General features: G+C 36.6%; 2 protein-coding genes across 5 annotated transcripts; one reads left to right on the forward strand and one right to left on the reverse strand.

Annotated features, from left to right (window-relative positions):
• Positions 1–38: 38 nt before the first annotated feature.
• rag2 (recombination activating gene 2) lies at positions 39–2,807 on the reverse strand. The gene is made up of 2 exons (XM_048158576.1): positions 2,669–2,807; positions 39–1,926 (listed from the first exon to the last, which is right to left on the reverse strand). The coding sequence occupies exon 2, from the start codon at positions 1,910–1,912 to the stop codon at positions 320–322; it is 1,593 nt and encodes a 530-aa protein (XP_048014533.1). The 5' UTR covers positions 1,913–1,926; positions 2,669–2,807; the 3' UTR covers positions 39–319.
• On the forward strand, positions 2,147–22,010 carry LOC125247336 (intraflagellar transport associated protein). 4 transcript variants are annotated; one of them, XM_048158577.1, is made up of 9 exons: positions 2,207–2,288; positions 2,933–2,971; positions 10,343–10,485; positions 10,577–10,752; positions 14,057–14,131; positions 15,545–15,599; positions 20,803–20,829; positions 20,935–21,074; positions 21,202–22,010. In XM_048158577.1, exons 3-9 carry the CDS (start codon positions 10,353–10,355, stop codon positions 21,310–21,312), a joined length of 717 nt encoding a protein of 238 aa, XP_048014534.1. In that variant the 5' UTR covers positions 2,207–2,288; positions 2,933–2,971; positions 10,343–10,352; the 3' UTR covers positions 21,313–22,010. The 4 variants fall into 4 exon arrangements, with proteins under 4 accessions (XP_048014535.1, XP_048014534.1, XP_048014537.1 ...); XM_048158579.1 differs by lacking the exon at positions 2,207–2,288 and adding an exon at positions 2,702–2,831; XM_048158578.1 differs by lacking the exon at positions 2,933–2,971 and having other exon boundaries at positions 2,147–2,288.
• Positions 22,011–22,903: the final 893 nt, after the last annotated feature.

A 22,903-nucleotide genomic window follows, 5' to 3' on the forward strand; every position in this document is an offset into this window, starting at 1 on the left:
ACATCAGGTTAAAATATAATTTCTTTATAATTCTCTTTATTTAAGCAGAAAATCATACTCAACACAAGCTTTTCCCTGCATTTTTATTAAAAAGCAATAAATCATCAGCTTAGTAATATTAAACAAGACTTGTAAAAAAATGGATTTAGTACTGCCATAAGCATATTCATTTAATTAATTCATTTCTGTTGTTCCTATCAGTATGAAAAATACACTACTCCAATTTCCTAGTAATATAAAACACAATATGCTTGAAGTGAACAACAATATAAAAACATTAACAGCATGATATATAACAGAACAGAACAACAACAACAATTCAGTCAAAAAGTCTTCGCAGAAAGCTCTTCTTAGCTGGGGTCATTTTCAGTGAGACTGGAGCCTTGCGATGGGTCATCTTCATTGGGACTCTCTTCAGTGGCAACATCTGGCGTGGTGGAGTCATCTCCTGCTTGGGCAGGCCTCCGTGATCCAAGCAGAAATACTTGCTGTTGTCTTGAGAGAGGCGAAGCAAAAGGCTTTCAGGGAGCTCCATGCATTGGGCATGGACCCAATGTCCACCTTCACCCCTGGAGCAGAAGATCATTGCAGGTCGGGTGAGCTCAGTGGAGTAGTAGGGCTCCCAGATGTTGGGGTCCACCTGGCAGTTGAGGCAGCACTTGATCCAATAGCCTGTCTGAGATTCATCCTCCTCATCTTCCTCGTTGTATGTGTCGCCCTCTCCATCACTGCTAAACTCCAACTCATGAGGTTCTCGGCCAAAGTACAGCTCCTCAGAGTCTTCCAAAGGTGCAGAGTCCTCAAATTCAGTGGACTCCTGGCTGCATCCCTGAGTTGACGCTTCTCCATCTTGCTCCTTCTGGAAGCTCACCTGGTAGAAATGGTAGGCATCTGGTGGGGTTGGGTTTCCTTCTGAGGGCACTGCAATCATGGCATTTCCTTTGCCCAGACTGCCACCAAACCAAGTACGGCTGTGGCTTATTTCACTGGTCCACTGCGGAGGTTCGCGTGGCTCCATGTGGACTCCGACATCGTCCAGGCCAATGTAGGTGCACTCCATGCGCTTTTGAGTCTCAGACTGGTAACCTCCGAAAACAATGTACTCATGATAGCCAACGGGAGTGGTTATGGCACTGGTAATGGAGAGACCTTCTTGAAGAACAGTACAGGTGATGACAGGGCTTCCTAGGAGAAGCTCCACACGTAGGCGGATCAAACGAGGTGGTCGGCAATCGGAGCTGAGGATGTGACCACCCAGAAAGTAGACACAATCCTCTCTCGCTAGAGCTACGTGAAATGACTGTCCATCCGTGAGCTCGGGGAGAGTGTGGGCCGAACTGCAACCAAACTCTAGGTCAATAAGGAAGACTTGAGGTGGACAGTCCACCACGCTGTTCCAGTTCTCCGTGGTCCTTTCGGTGGGAGGCATATAGGACCTGCCGCCAAACAGAACGCAGGCGGTCTTCCCTCGGCTATGGATCACGCTGAGGGTATGACCATATCGAGCGCTAGGGACGTCTCCAACCAGCTCTTTTTCTTGACATCGCAATGTGACTTTACGATTACATCCTCTATTGTCTATACTCAACATGTAGAGACTTGAAGACAGTTCGTTATTGGGTGTTCGGCCACCATGAATGAGGCAACATTCAGGGCTGCCATCACGAGACACAAAATGAGCTACCGCAGGACATCGGAGAGGAGGGAGATAACAGGAGTTGTTTGAAAATGAAATGGCTCGCAGCTTAAGTTCTCCTTTTTTTATACGTACACCAAATACACCAGTTGGACATGAGCGTTTCGGCCAGCCCTTTTGACCAAAGAGGTAAACATCACCCTCCAGCTCTAGTAAGGAGAAGCCTGGTTGCACAAGGCCAGCACAGTTCACAGCAGTTAGAGGCTCTAAGGACATCTTTCTGCAGGGAGCTGTGTGAAATATAATTGAAAAAAGAAGAAAAAAACATTTTTTAATTGCTAAAACAAATATTACATAATGATATTCAGGTCAGTTGCACAGATAACATGCATACCAGCATAATACTTTTTCTATTAGTAAGAATAGTATGCAACTAACTTTTTTTTTTTTTGTTAAATCAAAGTATGAAAAAAACGCGGAACCATATAACCCTTTCCGTTTCCATAACAAAACAGAAACATTCCCACAGGAAACAAGTTGTAGTTTTCCTTATTACCGCTTCTCTTAGAGAACCGCGTTAAGCTTGGAATAAAACGACTACATTACCCAGCATTCAGTGCGAAAATGGCGGCTCTCGTTCTACATTTAAACGGTACGTCTGAGACATTTTCACAAGCTTTGAACTCTCCTGTTCTCCTTGTCTTCTAACAAATTAGCAGCGATTATCCTTTTTACACATTTTAGATTCGTTTTAATGTCTTTAAGTAATCAAATTACAGATTTTTTATTTATTAAACAAGTAAGCAAGCGCTGGCTGTCAACACTAGTGCAACACTACAACAAATTGAAGATGAAAATCTTTTAAATCGCTATAGGCTATACTTTTTAATAATTATACTATAAAAACCCGTATTTACCTACATGTTTATTTTGATTCTACTCTATATGGCACCAGAATACCACATACATTTCTAAATATTCCATATATAGGCTAGTCTTCATCCTAATAACATGTAATGTTATATTTCTTACCTCCTGGTCAATGCACTCCGAAATCTGGGAGCTGTTTGGTGCTGTTAACTTTTATTTGAGATATTAAAGCAAATGGTTTAGTGACAGTGGAAGAGGTTCAGTGTTTGTGAAGGTTGACTGGCTCATCTTGAGGTTAACTATCTGTAACTGCTGCCAACAACAGGTGTTTGAACACAACTCACACAAGTTTGAATGAAAACAAGCTCAAACTCAGTGTATCATTGGCTTGTGTATTAATATGGACTTTATGTTTGTGTTTTACAGTTCAGTTGATGATTCATTCATTTGCAAATCAGCTTAGTTGTAAGTATGGATACACTTACCATATATATATATATATAATATATGGGTCATTGACACAAAGTTTTTAAAAGTGTAAAAAACATAATGGAGATATAATTCATTTTTAAGTTTTATTAAGCATTCACAATGAGATTGTGTTTTTTTTTTTTTTTTTTTTGTTTTTTTACAATCAATTAACACAATTAATTTGTCACCAAAAAAGTCATTAGGTTTAAACAAAATTTTGCTGTATGACACATCTGGTTATACCGAATGACCATATTTTTAAACAATGCTAACAGACTGATATTTAGCTTGCTAGCTAGCCACAATCAAAGGACAATCAAACTTTTTATATTTCGTACAAGTTTTTAAAATATTACAACATTTTCCATGTTTTATAGCGGTTGTACCAAATGACGTGATATTTCGGGTCATGAATAAACAAGTGAAAACATGATTTCTTTTCAAATAGTTAAAAGAGAGTTCGTTTCTTTGCTTCATGATCATGTGGTCCTTTGCTGGCGTCTGAATGATGTCACATCCTGTCACATGATATTGACCACATGACTTGATCCAAAATGGTCCCTTTATATTGGTTACTCCGAATGACATCAATGCAATTAATTTTTCTGGACATTCTTTCTCATAACAAAGCAACGACTTCTACACATAATATTAATACCATTTTGCACTATGTTGATATATGATGTTATAAAATCATGCCAGAATAAAAAATATATACATTTATTACATTTTAAGATATTTTAATCACAAATGAAATGGCTGTATTGACCTTTGGACAGTTAAACCGAATGACCCTTTGACTCTTCAAAATCTTTAAAATACCTTTATATGTAGCAAAATATAATTAAAACCTTTTGGATTCAATAAAAGAGATCTAGTTCTACTACCTTACATACTTTGGATGTCATATCTTTGTTTTTTATTATTATTAAGGCCTTTGGACAAAAAAAATTATGAGTCACGTCATTGACCCATATATATATATATATACACACACTACCAGTCAAAAGTTTGGAAACATTACTATTTTTAATGTTTTTGAAGGAAGTCTCTTATGCTCATTAAGGCTGCATTTATTTCATAATAAATACAGAAAAAACAATATAATTGTGAAATATTATTACAATTTAAAATTATGGTTTTCTATTTTAATATACTTTAAAATATAATTTATTTCTGTGGTGCAAACATGAATTTTCAGCATCATTACTCCAGTCTTCAGTGTCACATGATCCTTCAGCAATCATTCTGATACGCTGATTTATTATCAATGTTGGAAACAGTTGTGCTGCTTAATATTTTTTTGGAACCTGTGATACTTTTTTCAGGATTCTTTGATGAATAAAAAGTTAAAAAGAACAGCATTTATTGAAAATATAAATCTTTTCTAACAATATAAATCTTTACTATCACTTTTTATCAATTTAACACATCCGTGCTGATTAAAAGTATTCATTTCTTTCAAAAAAAAAAAACAAGAAAGAAAAAAAAAAAAAAACTACTGACCCCAAACTTTTGAACGGTAGTGTATATTGTTACAAAAGATTTCTATTTTAAATAAATGCTCATTTTTTTACTTTTTATTCATCAAAGAATCCTGAAAAAGTATCACAGGTTATAAAATAATATTAAGCAGCACAACTGTTTCCAACATTGATAATAAATCAGCATATCAGAATGATTTCTGAAGGATCATGTGACACTGAAGACTGGACTAATGATGCTGAAAATTCAGCTTTGCATCACATAAATAAATTATATTTTAAAGTATATTAAAATAGAAATCCATAATTTTAAATTGTAATAATATTTCACAATATTATTGTTTTTTCTGAATTTATTATGAAATAAATGCAGCCTTAATGAGCATAAGAGACTTCCTTCAAAAACATTAAAAATAGTAATGTTTCCAAACTTTTGACTGGTAGTGTATATAGCTCCCTTTTATAACTCAATTAAACATCGCATGTATAATATAGTTAAGTTATAACTCGCATATGTAACTCAATTAAACATCAAATATCTTTTATTGGCTGGGATTGTGTCACGTCGCACAGATTTTCCTGTGCAATCACACAGATTTTGGGTTCTTTTCTATGATGACCTGCATTCGACACCAAAATCACGCTGTTCATAATGCATCTGTGACAGTGCAGCCTGTCTCTATGTAATGTGCTGTTAAAATAGTCTCCTCTGTGTATCTGAGTGGTCTGTGCAATCAGGTTCAGTGAGGAGCAGAATGATTCACTCTCATTACACCAAATACCGAATGCGTGAGTCACACATCAAATTTTGGCAGGAGGGGTAGCTCGGATTTGTAAAAATACTCCTTATTTCCCGCAGGCTTATATTTGCATTAACTGTTTCTGCTTGGCGGCTCTTTAAAGGAACGAGAGAAATTAGGCGACTGGTGTTGAAAGAAAGAGAGAGAGGCAGAAGAAGGGAACAGCTGTGCCGATCTCATTAGCATAATGTTTTTGAGTTTCAGGGGGCTGTGCGCGTTTGCGCGAGCCCTCGTGCAGTTGTGTGTTTGTTTTGGAGGCCGAAAGATGTGTGTGCGAGAGCGCAAAACAAAGACCCGTAACCACGAGTGCCTGGAAGAACAGTGAAAAACACAAACAGCGGAGCACCTGTGTCTGAAGAGCAGGGCCATGAAGAGGAGGCTGAGCGACTCCCCTGAGGTGCAAAACAAAATAAAGAATTCCTCCGGTGTCTCCAAGCACATAGGAGAGCTTTATTCTCCCGCTGAAGTGCACTTACATGCCGGTGTTCACACTTACAGATGCAGTAAAATAAACCTGTTGAGTCCTGGAGCGGATTTGCATACAGCGTAGGCAAATAAATGCTGTTGTTTGCCAGCTCTGTCACAAAGAGACGGAAGGGAGACAACAAAACAACACTACGATGCTTGCATTATAATGAACGAAGATATATTTGGCGTCCGATTCATTTTAAAGAATCAGTTTGTTCAAATCGTTAAACATAACATACAATGAAAACGGACCATTTTGCTTTCTACACATTCCTGACACAATATTTTAAACATTGTTTGTCCTGACGAACTTCCATTTTTGCCTATGTCACATAGACCATGCACACTATTGGCTAAAGTTAAAGGATTAGTCCACTTTCAAATAAAATGTTCCTGATAATTTACTCACCCCCATGTCATCCAAGATGTTCGTGTCTTTCTTTCGTCAGTCGAAAAGAAATTAAGGTTTTTGATGAAAACATTCCAGGATTATTCTCCTTATAGTGGACTTCAATGGCCTCCAGACGGTTGAAGGTCAAAATTACAGTTTCAGTGCAGCTTCAAAGGGCTTTAAATGATGCCAGACGAGGAATAAGGGTCTTATCTAGCAAAACGATAGGTCATTTTCGAAAAAAATACAACTGTATATGCTTTATAAACACAAATTATCGCCTTGCACATGCTTCCGCTTTCCGTATTCTTCAAAAAGCTTACGCCGTATGTCCTACACCTTCCCTATTCTACTTATGGAACGAACGCAGCGCCAGTTTCCGCATTTTTTTTTTTTAAATGAACAATTGTTTCGCTAGATAAGACCCTTATTTCTTGTCTGGTTTCGTTTAAAGCCAAAGTCCCTTTAAGACAAGTCATTTCACTCTGCGGCCATCTTTGAAAAGCCTCTCGGGCATGCAAGTGCAGCTCCTATCTCTTAGAATGGGGAAACATCAAATTCTCCAAAGCTTTCGATTAAATTTCATATTTGAAATCACCAATGAAATCTGTCAACTGTCTCATAAATTTTGTTTCTAAACGCTCAAATCATGACAAAAAACTGTATTTTTCAGGCTGGATCAAGCTAATGCGCATGCGCAGACCTAAATGCGCGTCTCGTGTCTCATTTCGGAGGCACGCGTCTGACTGTTTCTATAGGAACCGGAGCTTCTAACGGCCGCTGCAGTGACGCGATGACTTTACCAATCAGCGATTTGCTCTTATTTAGAAGGTGGAACTTATTCCGCCATATTGCGCGTTACACTTTCTCCCATTCAAAACAATACGAGTGACATGTCTTGTGTTATTCTATAGTCTTTGTTTAAAGCCCTTTGAAGCTTCACTGAAACTGTAATTTTGACCTTCAGCCGTCTGGAGTCCATTGAAGTCCATTATAAGGAGAATAATCCTGGAATGTTTTCATCAAAAACCTTAATTTCTTTTCGACTGAAGAAAGAAAGACATGAACATCTTGGATGACATGGGGGCGAGTCAATTATCAGGAAAATTTTATTTGAAAGTGGACTAATCCTTTAATCTATAGCCAAATAGCTTCTTTTGTGGTGTTTTAGCAATTTTTTGATTGTAGAATGGTTACTTTTCATGATCCAATCAATCCCCAATCATCTGAATATTATATTTCACTTGAAATGCATCACCTTATGTTAAATGGGTTATAAAGTCTTTTTTATGCCGACTTTCAGAACCAGTTTCATGATTCATTTGAGTCATGGCTGTCCATGTGCAGCATATTTTGTCAAGATGTGTTGCATTGTGCTTCCAACTAACAATTTTATTCCCACATACAGTTCTTACAGTCTACAAAGACTTAATTGATTTTTTTTATCATGCTCAAAAGAATGATTCATTAACACATCACTAGTCGCACCATTATCAAAATACTAGTGTAATTTGGTACTATTTATATATACTAAAAAATGTAATATTTTGAATGAGCTTTTTTCAGATTTAATTTATACGTTTTATTAGCTGTAGGCTGTGTGCTTTTGTTTATTAGTCTAGCATTAATTTATATTATTTAAGTTTTAGTACTTTGAGTACTTAAACTTCAACTTGTTTATTACAGTTAGTTGCAAAGTCAACCTTTCTTATAGTTTTTTTTTAAGTTTTATTTTTTTTCATCTAATATTTATATTTTATTTCATGGTTATTTCAATGAACATAAACAGTTTAGTTTTAGGGGCTGTTTACATGACACCGTTTTCAACTAAAAACTGAAAAATTTGTATGCATTTTGGCTGTTCATTACACGACAACGGCGTTTTGGTGGCCTGAAAACGGCCTTCAAATTTTTGAAAACGGGTTTCAAAGTGCAAGTTTTTGAAAATAGTCTCCGTATAAACAACAAAAACATGAATCTTCGAAAACGATGATGTCACGCACATGCGCATTACAGTGTTGCATTGCCATCTAATGGCCTGCCAGCAGAATACAGTGTTTTTAGTCATTTTCACGGATTCGCATGAATGGTGTCGCCTTTACGCGGAAAACTCAAAGGAAAAACGTCTCCGTTTTAAACATATCGTTATTATATAAACGTACCCTCAGAGACGATCTCCGTCTACACTACACGTACGAAAACGTGACCGTGCATGCGCGTACAAGTGTAAACAGCTGCCTCTTGCACATAGAGGTAGCTGCAGTATTTTTAAAAAATGCAGTTTAACTGTACAATGGCTGCTAAAATGGCAACAATGCCAGCAAAGATCGCATTTCAGTCTCCAATGTTATTGTTTAACGTTACGTGGTTGTCAAGGATACGCAGAGCAAACGTGGGCAGCCACGCCATCGTTTCAAAAGTCTCCGTTTTGGTCCATTTATACTGAAACTAAACCCCAGCGTTTTCAAAAGTCTTCGTTTTCGAGGTTCGAAAATGCTGGTGTAGTGTAAACGACAGACAGGCGTAACCATAGCAAAACTTAAGTGTTTTGGTTAACAAAAACAACATTCTTTAAAAATAGTATATGAAACCTTTGGTAGTTATGAAAAACTATAAGTATAGAAAGAGTGGATATAAAATTAAGCTGATATATTATTGCTGGTTTGTTTGTCACGCTGAAAATGGAAGGTCAAGTCAAATGCAGTATACTGTTGTATACGGGACTTTGCTTTTCGACTGCACTTTTTGGCAAATCTGTGTATTCCATACATGCAGAAAATGTGAAACAATCTATATACTGTATATTGCAGAAATAGTATGGAAGTATTCCAAGAGAGAAGGAAGAGGTTGACCAGCAGTAAAGCTGACGCCTGAAGCCTTGCAAGGATTCGCGCCGTATTATTGATAGAGGAGTGTAATTAGACTCTAGTGTAGCACCTGTTTCTGTCCCTGCTAATGTTGTGCCACCTGAAGAAGGCTCTCCCTGGGGCGTGTTCGTGATGAATGGCATGGCGGCAGCTCTGAGTTTCTGATGATCATCACGCCATTCTTCATTATATTTTAATGTCACGGCAATCACTGCCCGCCCCCCTTCCCAGCCGTCATTGATTGTAATTAAGCTGAACTTCAAAATGATAATTTCATTCCAATCAGGGTTAATTTAGCTATAATGCATATCGCAGATGATAAGTGACCTGTAAAGAAGTGCAGCCCAGCAGGATCTCTTCATAATTTTTTTTCTCAGGTTTTTTATACCAATACTTCCTTTTCATTTGGCCTGGTTCAGGCTCTCTGTTCATCTTCAAGGTTTGCATGGTGTACACAAATGTCTCTTTTAAAGGGGACCTATAATTTTACAAGATGTAATATAAGTCTCTGGTGTCTCCAGAATGTGTCTGTGAAGTTTCAGCTCAAAATACCCCATAGATAATTTATTATAGCTTGTCAAATTTGCCCCTATTTGGGTGTGAGCAAAAACACGCCATTTTTGTGTGTCCCTTTAAATGCAAATTAGCTGCTGCTCCAAAAGTGGGCGGAGCTTTAACAGCTCACACTTTAGTTGCTCGACAACAACAAAGCTGGAGAATCTCACGCAGCCAAAATGAGGATTGTCAGTAACGGTGTTCAGGAAGAAGTTACAACTTTTAGAATGCATCTGAATAGTTAGTGGATAAATGTATGTAATTGCTGTGGAGTTGATTCAGCTCATCGACTAGCATGTGCTGTCATTTTGTGCAAATCCAAAGTTGAATTGACCCTCGTTTGTGAAGCAGTCCGGCGTAAAATGACAGCATGGCAACAACACTCTACTACAACAACTCTTCCTCTTCTCTAAAGCAGCCCAACATGGCCTCGCCCCCTTTGTTGTGTGTTCCCGGGGGCGGGGTTTATGTAAATTTTAGGGTTAGTGATGTCACCAACCCAGGAAGAAGCTTGTTGTAGTCCCTACCAGCCATTTGTTGTAGTCCTTAAACAGAGAATTCTTTAAAAGAAAATATCTCCCTTTGCATTGAAATTTGAGCGCTGTAACTTTGCAGATGTTGTTTATGCTCAAACAGCAACATTACACACTAACTAAAGTTAAAAAAGTGAAATAATAATCAACCACCCTTTTAAACAACATTTGTTTTCCGCAGTCAGTAAAAGTGAAACTTACATTGTGCCAGGCAAATAGGAAATCTCTCTCTCTGTTTCTTTCTGCATCTCTTCTCAATATGGATAGGTTTGACAGGATGCCAGGTTTAGTTAATTGTTCAGTTGTGGACAACCATGACGAAGCCATGACTGAAGCTCTGGAGCAGTTCTGCAACTCCCCGGAGCAAACGTACGAGCAGTTCCTGTCCACCTTCACGTACCTGACCCCAGGTGAGCATACTGAATGCCACATACATCTTCTTTCCTCTGATACGTCCGTAAATCCTTCGCCTGCGGTCTTCACTGTCGTATTCCATTGCAGAGATTGTGAGGGATCCGTGTTTGACTGCTCCTAGAGGACATGGAGACTCGTCCCAAAGAGAGATGGACAGCAGCCGAGAGCGACAAAGAGAGGATGGAGTGACAGAGATGGAGGAGAGCGTATACCGAAGGATGGGACAGACGAATCGCTGCTCACCGACTGCTGATCAGGAAGAGGTCACAGCCTTATAGATCCGAACCGCTCGAACCATCAGTCTTTACTGGGAGAGGTTTAGGCAGATCTTTCCTTTCCTTCAATCAAAGATAAAAAAAATAAGTCTACTGCATTAGCCCCTGCTCTGTGTAGCAAACACACACACATACTGGTAATTCACTGTCCAGCACTGATTCTGAACTCCCTGAAATGCTTCGATTAGAGTTTTCTTCTGGGAACGTACATGTCAAAAATATTCCTCACTTAAAAAGTAAAAATTTTTAAGTAGCTGGTTGAGTAGCGCTAGTAGTGTGTTGAAACTTGTGGATTTCAGCAGTGGCGTGTAACGCAGTCACTCTGACTAGCCACTTTGGTGGGTTGATTTTTATATAAAATATATACATTTTTCAATTGTAGTCTTTTAAAAAGGCATCTGATATAATAAACTAAGTGCAATGTAGTGTTGTCAGAAATATAGATTTTTTTGATACATATCGATACTGAAGTATCTGAAACACTTCCAATACTCATTTTCCGCTGAATATATACATGATACCAACTGCGCTTTCTCTCTCTTTGATCTCTCCGACAGTGAGTTGACACACAAACCCGCCTTCCTTCACTCACTTGTTTCATTTGCTTTAGATGAATATTGTTGGAGTTACAGGGCTTGAATTTCGCGGTGGGATTGCGCATAATTTTACACATTCCCGCAGATTTTGTGTTCACACCCAAAGTGCGCGCACATAAAACCACCTTTCAGTACTAAATTGAGTTCTTTTTCGTTGCTTGTTGCACTTAAACAGTCAAATACACAAAATAATATGAAAACGCTGGTCTTGGCGAGTATTCATGTAAACACAGTCAGTTATGTTTTAAGTGAACGTAACAGTTGAGAAAGAAAACACATGTAACAGTATAATGGATCCGTGCATCAGATCTTAAAGGTCCTGTTTTTCGTGTTTTTTTGAAGCTTTGATTGTGTTTATAGTGTGCAATATAACATGTGTTCATGTTTCGCGTGTAAAAAAACACAGTATTTTTCACATAATTTACTTATCTGTATACCGCTGTTTCCACTGTCATAAAAACGGGCTGATGACTTCCTTGTTCTATGAAGTCCCTCCTTCAGAAATACGTAACGAGTTCTGATTGTGCCAGCGGTTCCTGTGTTGTGATTCGACAGCAGTTTAGCGCATCTTGCCTGGAAAGGTCACGCCTCTTACCATAACGTGGAGATGCACGCGCTCAGTGTTATTGTAAACATGTCTTTAATTTTACCCTATCAATTTGAGCCGGAATCAGACCCGGTGATTGGACTGCGGGATGAAAATAACAGCGTTTCGACGACATGGCGACAAACACACTCTACAAACGCAACTCTTGTGTATTCCTGTGGGCGGAGGTTAGTCAAAAAACTGTTTTAGTGACGTCATTAAAGAAGGAAGTAGAGGGATGTAGTCCAAACTGGCCGTTCGATGTAGGCGACTTCTGTTAAATAAAATATCTCGCTTGGCATTGAACTTTGAGCTTTAAAATTTTACAGATTTTATTTATACTCTAACAACAACATTACACACTAACTAAAGTTTGAAACATGGGATCACGAAGAACAGGACCTTTAAAGTGACAGCAGCCTAATGTACCTGCTGCTAAATTATGAGATAATATTAAAAATGTCTATATGGCAGTTTTTTTCCCTTCGTGTTGATGTCAAAATTGTGGACAGTGAAAATCCTGAATGGCTACTAACCACTACCACAAAAAAATTTAATGCCAAGCCCTGGGCATGACATTTCAGAAACACGCTCAAAGTGGTCGACCAATCATAACACGCTGGTCCAGCCGACCAATTAGAGCACATTGTGCTTTTTGGAAGGAGGGGCTTCACAGAGACCGAACAGGGAACCATTCACATTTTCTTTAGAATGCACCACATATCAGCACATTAAAATTCACTCAGAACCTCTTAGCAACCCTATAGCAACGCTCTGGCAACCATGCAAAACAACCTAGCATTATAGTGGTTATTTCTGTACTTTTAAGCGCCACTCATATTTTCTTAAAGGGGCTGTATGTAAGATTTTTACTTTAATAAAGCATAAAAATACCCCGATATGTTTGCAGATATTTAGGAAACATGCTAAGTTCACCTACTTGTTCCTCAGAAAAACATTTTCATTTTGAAAATGTGTGTTCCGTATCAGAATGTCTGTCTTTGTTTTGGTCTGTGCGAAACCTCGTGCTGTCAGTTTATCCAATAGTATTCCGACATCACAGGTTGCCAGTTGGCGGAAAACACGCGTATTGCAACCATGGAAACCAGCAAACAAACTGGTTCAGAGAATCGCAGATTCTACTTGACCTAAAAAGCCTCTGAATCCATCTAAATATCTCTATTAACAACAGCATATTGAAACAGATCAATCAACTTATCAGCTTACAGTGTTTAAGTCTCTTCAGCTTTCTAAAGACGTATTTAAAACAGTTCATGTGAGTACAGTGGTTCAACCTTAATGTTATGAAGTGACGAGAATACTTTTTGTGCACCAAAAACTACTTCATTCAACAATATCTAGTGATGGGCAATTTCAAAACACTGCTTCATGAAGCTTCGAAGCCTTATGAATTTTTTGTTTCGAATCAGTGGTTCGGAGCGTGTATCAAACTGCCAAAGTCACGCCCCCCAGTGGTGAACCATTGAAATTTCTAAACGCTTATGACACAACAAAGCCTTGTTTACTGAAATCACATGACAATGGCAGTTTGGCACTACAAATCACTGAAACAATTATAGCAACGATCTGGCTTTCTTCAGAATGTAAAAACCAAATGCACCCACAACTCCACTGTAACACCCTGAAAATAGCATGAAGTTAGCATTGTAGCTGTGGGCAAGCACCACTCAAAATACTAAAAATATTGGCCAATTTTTCTGCATTTTCCATCTTTTTGGTGTATTTCTTCCTCAAGAATTCTCCTCTCAGCGTATTGAACGGCTTCATTCTGATGTGTGTTTTGCTTATCTGTCTGTGTGTGTGAACGGTGCTTAAGACTCCCGCCTGGCTTGCGTATTGATCTCAGTGGGGCTTTGGCGAACCACAGCACCAGTTACTGTCAATAACGTAAAGCACATCAGCCAACATCCCAGGCCAGTCAATGCTAAAAAAAAGCCTCTGCATTATTTAGCTCCCCGCCACCAAGAGAGATAAACAGCTGTATTGATTATAATGTTGCTTTGATTGTAATCACACCGATTCTCATAGCTGCTGTCATTTCAGAGCATCATTAAATGAAATGAGATAGTGAGTTTATGTGTTTGTATAGGTGCTGTTGGATGGCGGTTGTGTTGGAGGAAGACTGGGCGGCCCATCAAGCATTGCTCCAGACGGACCTGTGAAGGTAAATGGTCAGGACATTCAAAACCTAACAAGCTACTTACTGCAGCAGTATTTTATAGTTGAAAGCCACATAATTCTGCCTTTGAAGATAGCTTATTTTGTATATATTCTAAGGCAGCATTGCATATATCTTCCACAGAGAATGCAATCCCAGAATTCATTGTGATGTGCTCAGTGAAAATCCATGCAGGATGCCTGTAAACAGGCTGATATTTAATTCAGTACAAACCCAGGCTATTTCACTTAATGTTTGTGTGTTTGTAAGCTCATTAGAGTATGATAAGCTAACACTAACAGTGTTAAACTGTTGGAGTCAAGACTTCAATCTAATAAAAAAGACAACATTTGTGTGTTATGCATTAACCTCAGAGTATGCTAACGCTAACTTAAAACTGTTGGAGTCAAGACTTCAATCTAATAAAAAAGACAACATTTGTGTGTTATGCATTAACCTCAGAGTATGCTAACGCTAACTTTAAACTGTTGGAGTCAAGACTTCAATCTAATAAAAAAGAACATTTGTGTGTTATGCATTAACCTCAGAGTATGCTAACGCTAACTTTAAACTGTTGGAGTCAAGACTTAAATCTAATAAAAAAGAACATTTGTGTGTTATGCATTAACCTCAGAGTATGCTAACGCTAACTTTAAACTGTTGGAGTCAAGACTTCAATCTAATAAAAAAGACAACATTTGTGTGTTATGCATTAACCTCAGAGTATGCTAACGCTAACTTTAAACTGTTGGAGTCAAGACTTAAATCTAATAAAAAAGAACATTTGTGTGTTATGCATTAACCTCAGAGTATGCTAACGCTAACTTTAAACTGTTGGAGTCAAGACTTAAATCTAATAAAAAAGAACATTTGTGTGTTATGCATTAACCTCAGAGTATCCTAACGCTAATTTTAAACTGTTGGAGTCAAGAATTCAATGAAATAAAAAGGACTTTTACATAATATTTGTCTTTGCTATGCATTTTTAAGATGATTAGAGTATGCTAAGCTAATGTTAACGTTAAACTCTTGTTGAAATCAACTGAATCAAGACTTATCTAATATAAAAGATTAACGTATTGTTAACTAACCCGTTAACATTGAACTGTTGTCATAGCTTAGCAACATGCTAACATCAAACTCTATTATGAAACACAAGACAAAACTTCAGTTTAATAAAAACTTACTATTTTACCTAATAGGTTATATTAGGTGCTATATATTTTAGAAGAATGTGTTGTTAGCTTAGCAATATGCTAACATCAAACTCTATTTAAATCAGTTGTGAAGTTTCTGTGTGAAGAGGACCATTTGTGTGGAGCATAAAGTTGTTAAATCTAATCAATTCTAAAATGGCTGTTTGTAAAAAAAGAAAAAGAAAAATTCATTGCTGTTTTGTCTTTTTTCTTTCCTTGGCAGTTTGATAATTATCTGGGAGATTCAGAGGATGAAGAGGAAAAAGTTGACGCTACAGGTGTTTATTTCTCGAAAATATAAATTTAAATACATGTCACTTTACACAGAGTCAGTTTACATTAGCTAGATTACAGTGGCCTAGATGCACATTTGGAGTGTTTAATTACATTTTTACATTTTTTTTCTTATGTAAAGCACATCGTTGAGAAATCTTTTTCATATTTCACAACAGCTTCAAATGGAATTGGATCCATCACAAATTCACATAATATTCACATAATACACATTGACATGTTGGCATCACCTGTATGGATGTATTTTAAGCTCGGCATGCTCGCATAAATATTCTTTTTATATCATATGTAAGGATTGCATGGGCTCACCTTACCTTTAATAGGGTTTAGTGGATATCATGTGCATGCTATTTTTTGTAATTAGAGCTGTCATACAGCTTGATTTAAATATATTACCATTTATTACACATATTCAATGCATGCAAATTCTAAACCTCTCCCTCATCATTAGAGCCGGGGGCAAGCGCTTGCTTGGTGAGGCTTAGCGCTCACTGTGCAGGATTGTAATGAGTCGCTCTTTTTTGGAGTGCCAGAGAGGCTCATTTAAACTCCAATGACCAGTTTAATACAAAAATAAATAAAATAGTTAGAGGAAAGAAAGCCCTTTCGATTGGAGAGGCTTACATTTCAGAGCAGGGCTTCTGTGTTTTTTTGGTGAGTTTGTCTGTGATCAGAGTGTTTATTCAGAGGGAAAGGTGTATGTAAAAGTCATTAGGTGATGTGTTTATAATGAGAGTCATATCCACTGAATAACAAAAGATGCATGCTGAACTTCACCTTAATTAGCATGAATAATCATGCCCCTGCTTGCTGGGCTTTGTAAAAAAATATCCTTTGCTGGAAGTCGGCAGGTCTGTACCGTTAGTTGTAGTGGGCGTTTTGTGTTCTACATAATCGGTCATAGCTTTGGAAAATTTGACTGTAAAATAAGATTAAAAAAAAAAAATAGGTCACTGAAAATTGGCCAATTAATATATTCAGATTAATACTTCCCAGTAATTTTATTGCTGCAAGTTTGCTAAAACCAAACTAAAATTATAAAAAAGCAAAAACTGAAAAAAATGATTTTGGTAACCAAAAAATAAAAATGTGAATTGGCAAAAATGAATGAAATGATAATCATTCAGTCAACCAAATTGATTTGTTAAAAAATGCTGTTATATTCAGGAACAAAACAAGTGACTGTCTTTATGAGTGAATCATTGAATCATTCACTTAACCAAATTGATTTATTCAAAAATGCTGTTTCATTCAGGAAGAAAACAAGTGACTATCTTCACGAGTCATTGAACCATTCACTCAACAAATTGAATTAATTAAATACATGTACTTAAAATATGGTTAGGGTAAATTACATGTAATTTTGCATAATTTATAGTTATTACTATAGTAACGGGGGTAAAGCATTACAAGTAATGCGAGTTACGTAATCAGATTACTTTTTCAAGTAACTAGTATAGTAATTACCTTTACATTTACAACATTACACATTACTTTTAAATTTACAACAAAATGTGAGTTACTTTTCCAAATAAATAACGCAAGTTACTTTGCTTTCCCATGTATTGACTGACAGCTCTCCTGTCCCCATGTTGAGAGAAATAAAGTGTAGAGGTGTTGTGTGCACTGTGTGAATATGACGGTTATTGTAGTTCTAGACTAAATGTGAACATTTACTCATCTCACTTAAACAAAAACAGATTCAGTATTCCTCAAATGAATGAATTCAGTGAAATGCAAACTCTTCAGTATATTATGCAAAAGTTTTAGTTTTAATCTCACTTTATTAGTCTTTGCTGTTGACCTTTGATAATCCAATTCAACCATACCAATAAGCAAAAATTACTTTAGTTAAACATCATATTTATCTAATTTTTTATTTTTATTGCTGCGCCCTCTACTGTACTGGAGTGAATTTGCATTTTATTCAGCCTTAGGCTTATTCATTTCACTTTTATTTTGAAAGGGCCATTAGTTTTACCAAAAATAGAACTTTTATTTTTTGTTATTTAAAAAACATGCAAGCCCAGCTCAGGTGACAGAAAGTAATGCAAAAGTAACGTAACAGATTACTTTCCATAAAGAGTAACTATATAACGCAATTAGTTACTCTTTTTAGGGAGTTACACAATATTGTAACACATTACTTTTAAAAGTAACTTTCCCCAACACTGGTAATGACATGTAACAAGCCACTGCAAAATAAAGTGTTACTGTAAGGCAGTTAGTTACTTTTTTTAGGGAGTTACACCATATTGTAACACATTACTTTTAAAAGTAACTTTCCCCAACACTGGTAACGACATGTAACATGTAACAAGCCAATGCAAAATAAAGTATTACTGTAAGGCAATTAGTTACTCTTTTTAGGGAGTTACACAATATTGTAACACATTACTTTTAAAAGTAACTTTCCCCAACACTGGTAACGACATGTAACATGTAACAAGCCAATGCAAAATAAAGTATTACTGTAAGGCAATTAGTTACTCTTTTTAGGGAGTTACACAATATTGTAACACATTACTTTTAAAAGTAACTTTCCCCAACACTGGTAACGACATGTAACAAGCCAATGCAAAATAAAGTATTACTGTAAGGCAGTTAGTTACTTTTTTAGGGAGTAACGCAATATTGTAACACATTACTTTTAAAAGTAACTTTCCCCAACACTGGTAACAACATGTAACAAGCCACTGCAAAATAAAGTGTTACTGTAAGGCAATTAGTTACTTTTTTTAGGGAGTTACACAATATTGTAACACATTACTTCTAAAAGTAACTTTCCCCAACACTGGTAACAACATGTAACAAGCCACTGCAAAATAAAGTGTTACTGTAAGCCAATTAGTTACTTTTTTTAGGGAGTTACACAATATTGTAACACATTACTTTTAAAAGTAACTTTCCCCAACACTGGTAACGACATGTAACATGTAACAAGCCACTGCAAAATAAAGTGTTACTGTAAGGCAATTAGTTACTTTTTTAGGGAGTTACACAATATTGTAACATTACTTTTAAAAGTAACTTTCCCCAACACTGGTAACGACATGTAACAAGCCACTGCAAAATAAAGTTACTGTGTGTTGCTCCGCGATAACAATACATGGTGTTATAAGGGATATATATAAACAAATAACTAAAAAATAGTAACAAAATAAAAAAAAAACTATTTATTCACCATTAAATGTAACTAAACCCAACTGCAAAATTTAAGGGAAAAAAAAAAAGGAAAACTATAAGAACTTTGATATGAACTCTGAGACCTACAGTACAGGTAAGCAATAATAATGGTGTTCACTTCAGGGTTCAGTGACACGCTGGCGTTCGGCATCCAGATGAATCTTAAAATGGGTTGAGGGGAAGGCGGTTCTGGTCAAAGCAGATCAAGGCTCAAAAAGAGCTACAGGATACCTACGGTTTTAATGAAACACGCCTCTGCATGCCGGTCAGGGAGGTTCACGGTATGGCATAACAGCAACAGCCTTCAGATTCATTAGCAGCATGAAGCTTCTTTCTGTGTTTCCTTAGTGATCTGGTTAATGGCCTTGTTTTTGAGACCACCTTGTTATGAAAGCCATGGGTGAGTGGGGTTTCTTCAGAGGTGTGCAGTCCACAAACACACACTCATGGTGTTGAATACACTCAAACAAACACGCAGAAATGCACACTACACCCCCAGACGGCTGGTCCTCACCCAGCAGCTGAAACTATGACTTTCACTGTGCCAGTAATTAGCTGTTTAATTAACATCAGCATCAATCGAGCTCTTGCCAGGCCTTATGTCTTTCTCACTCACACATAAGCTGCTGCAAAAATCCCTAGAGATGCAGGCCATAAAAACAGCTTGTTAGCACATTAATCCTTCCTTTTTGACATAAAGTGGAAGTTCACTCAAAATGTACTCATCTTGATGTTGTTCCAAATTTGTAACACTTAATTTTTTTTCTGTAGAATATAAAAGGATGTTTTGCTGAATGTTGAGTTGATCTGTTCCAGAAGGCTCTAAAAGGGACAAAAAAAAAACTAAAAACTAAAGGACAAATGTAATTCTTTTTTTTATCTTTTTTTTTTTTCTTCAAAACTTAAATTCTTTTGTAAATCTCCTTGTCAAAATAATAATAATAAAAAAAAATCTTCCCCATGAGACTTTTTTTAAACTTTACATTTCAGGCTTTTGTGTGTGCACGAGATGTGAAAGTTTTTCACATATATTTTAAAATGTTTTTCAAGCTTTACATTTGCACAAGAAACTGCTGTGTGCCAAAAACTATTTTACAATATTTGCCAAATATTTCCAAGTCAAAATAAAAAATGAGACTTTTTTAAAATTTAAATTTCAGACTTTCATGTGCGCATAAGATACCTCTAACACGAGAGTTTTTTCCAAATATATTTAAAACGTTTTTCTACTTTTACATTTGCACAGGAAACTCTGCTCATTTTTACGACATTTATGTTATTTGACAAAATTCTCCTTGTCTAAATAAAGTCTTCTCCTACGATGAGACTATTTTTGTAAATTTAAATTTCAGACTTTCGTGTGCACACAAGATACCTCTAACATGAAAGTTTTTTGTGTATATTTAAAAAGTTTTCCTTTTTTACATTAGCACAAGAAACTTTTAACATTTAAGTTGTTGTTTGCCAAAAATCTCCTTTTCAAAATAAAATCTTCTGCTACGTTGACTTTTTTCAAAATGTAACTTTTGTAAAATAAATAAATAAATAAATATGCACAAGAAACCTCTAAAATGAAAGTTTCTTAAGTGCATGTAAAAGTTTTTATATTTTTATATTTGCATTTTTGCAGTTACATTATTTTCCAAAAATATCATTAAAAAAAAATTCCACTAAGGAAAAAAAAAACAAAAAAAAAACACTAATGTGAAAGCTTCTCATGCATACACAAAAGTCTCAGGGTTTGTTTATTTGATTTTTTTTTAAATGATTTTTTTCATGCAAATTTCATTTTGCAGAAAAGGGAGGGAATGATTTTAATGACTGAAATTTTCTTTTTCTCTCAAAAATGTCAAAAGAAGTCATACATACAGTTGTACATACACTAAGTCATATTGTTTTTTTTTATTGGAGTTTGACAATATCAGCATACTGTCTTTCATTATATGGAAATCGGCAGCACAATCATTCTTCAAAATATCATCTTTTGTGTTCCATGGAAAGAAAGAAAGAATTCCGAACAGAATGAGGGTGAGTAAATAATGATAAAAGAAGAAAGTGATTGTAAATGACTGCTGATGGACAGCTTTGTGCAAAAGATGCTGATTATTCACGTGTCTTGCTGTGTGTTGTCAGGTACATGTGCACTACCAGGTGAGATTGAAGAAGATCTGAAAGCTGTCTCCTCTTCATCGCTCTGTCACCACACACTGCTGGAGATCTCCTCTACTTTCACAGACCAGAGGACACACACTCACAGTGCCGCTGAGAATCAGGTACACACAACAATGTGTCTTTCTGAGAGCAGTCAAGCTTAGGCAGTAAGATGCACTTTTCTTTTGCATTTCACAGAGACTCTGTAAAATTCTTAATTAACCTGTAAACTGTTTTTTGTCATTCTAGGATGAAAGTGAGGAGGTCGTTCCTTTCCATCTGGACGAAGACTTTGATTACGATAACGTTAAGCTGTCTCAAAAATACGTGATCCGGGAACAGAACGGCAGACCATCTTGAGCTGTAAATGAACGTAAAAGCTCTGAGTAAAGTCCTCGTTTAGACGGTCAGAAATGTTTTTACGCCGCCAAAGAACTAGAAGGAAGACAGATAGGCTTTTTTGAGTGTAGGCCTACCTCTTAGTAAACTAATGTTAGCGTAACTGTTCTCAAAGACATGAACAAATTTACTTTAATACACTTAGTCCAATTTTACATGTTATTAGCTGCAATTAGAACTAGAAACCATACAATCAGCATAAAGTGGTGTCCACTTTTCTTCCATAAAATGACTTATACTTCTGAGTGAAGACAAAATTGCTTTGATGAATCCTTCATAATAAGACCAGGAGCATGTTTTTCAAAAAGTAAATAGAGTCAATTTAAATTTATTTTTACTTTAAAAGCACTTTGCATAAACAAACCATATGATGTGTATTCATTTTGTGGTCTGAATCAAATGTCTTTATGATTATTATTGTTGTTATTATTTTACAACTAGCTAGGCACGGAAGCTTTCATTTTCTGACTCAACAGCTCAAATTGGCGACCTGTGGTGTAACACTTTTTCCTGGTGTACTTGGAAAAGTAATTAATTGCTTGTTCTGTCTAACTGCGTTTTATTCACTGGAACAAAATGCTGAGGGACTTTCTTTCTGTTCTCCGTTCAAACCTCATAACTTGAATAAAAGCCCACAACATGTTGGTCTTTGAAAAGAATTTGTCCCCCTTCTTTCTTGAATTGATGGTTTATTTTGACATTTCAGAGAATGTCCGTACGTAACATAAGAGAATTTTCTTGCTGTTTCCCAGCATGTTTCCTCTCATTGTCACCACCCCACCTTCATTTCTCCTACGTTCAAAGTTCTTTTTCTTTGTACCCTATGACCTAATGTTTCTAAAGCAACACAAAAGTAGTACTCTTCAGCACTTGACTGTTCGTTTACCAGTACTTAAACATGAAGGGAGAAATGTTCTTTTTCCTAAATGTGAACTCCCTACAGAGGGAGCGTTTTAGAGCATTTAAATGAGATCATGTTTCAAATCAGTGGTTCGGAGCGTGTTTCAAACTGCCAAAGTCTTGTGATTTCAGTAAACGAGGCTTTGTTACATCATAAGTGTTTCGAAATTTCAATGGTTCACCACTGGGGGGCGTGACTTTGGCAGTTTGATACACGCTCCGAACCACTGATTCGAAACAAAAGATTCATAAAGCTTCGAAGCTTCATGAAGCAGTGTTTCGAAATCGCCCATCACTAGATATTGTTGAATAAAGTCGCTATTTTGTTTTTTTGGCGCACAAAAAGTATTCTCGTCGCTTCATAACATTAAGGTTAAACCACTGTAGTCACATGAGCTGTTTTAAATATGTCTTTAGTAGCTTTCTGGGCATCTGAAAGTGGCAATGCAGGACTCACTGAGCCATCGGATTTTATCAAAAATATCTTAATTTGTGTTTCGAAGATGAAGGAAGGTCTTACGGGTGTGGAACGACATGAGGGTGATTAATGACAGAATTTTCATTTTTGGGTGAACTAACCCTAGGTTTTAGAACAGAGCTAAAGTGTGCATATTTAAAGTGTCCGCTGTCTCTGCAGACATGCATTTTTAAT

The sequence above is a fragment of the Megalobrama amblycephala genome, linkage group LG15, assembly GCF_018812025.1.
Source record: "Megalobrama amblycephala isolate DHTTF-2021 linkage group LG15, ASM1881202v1, whole genome shotgun sequence".
Taxonomy (NCBI): domain Eukaryota; kingdom Metazoa; phylum Chordata; class Actinopteri; order Cypriniformes; family Xenocyprididae; genus Megalobrama; species Megalobrama amblycephala.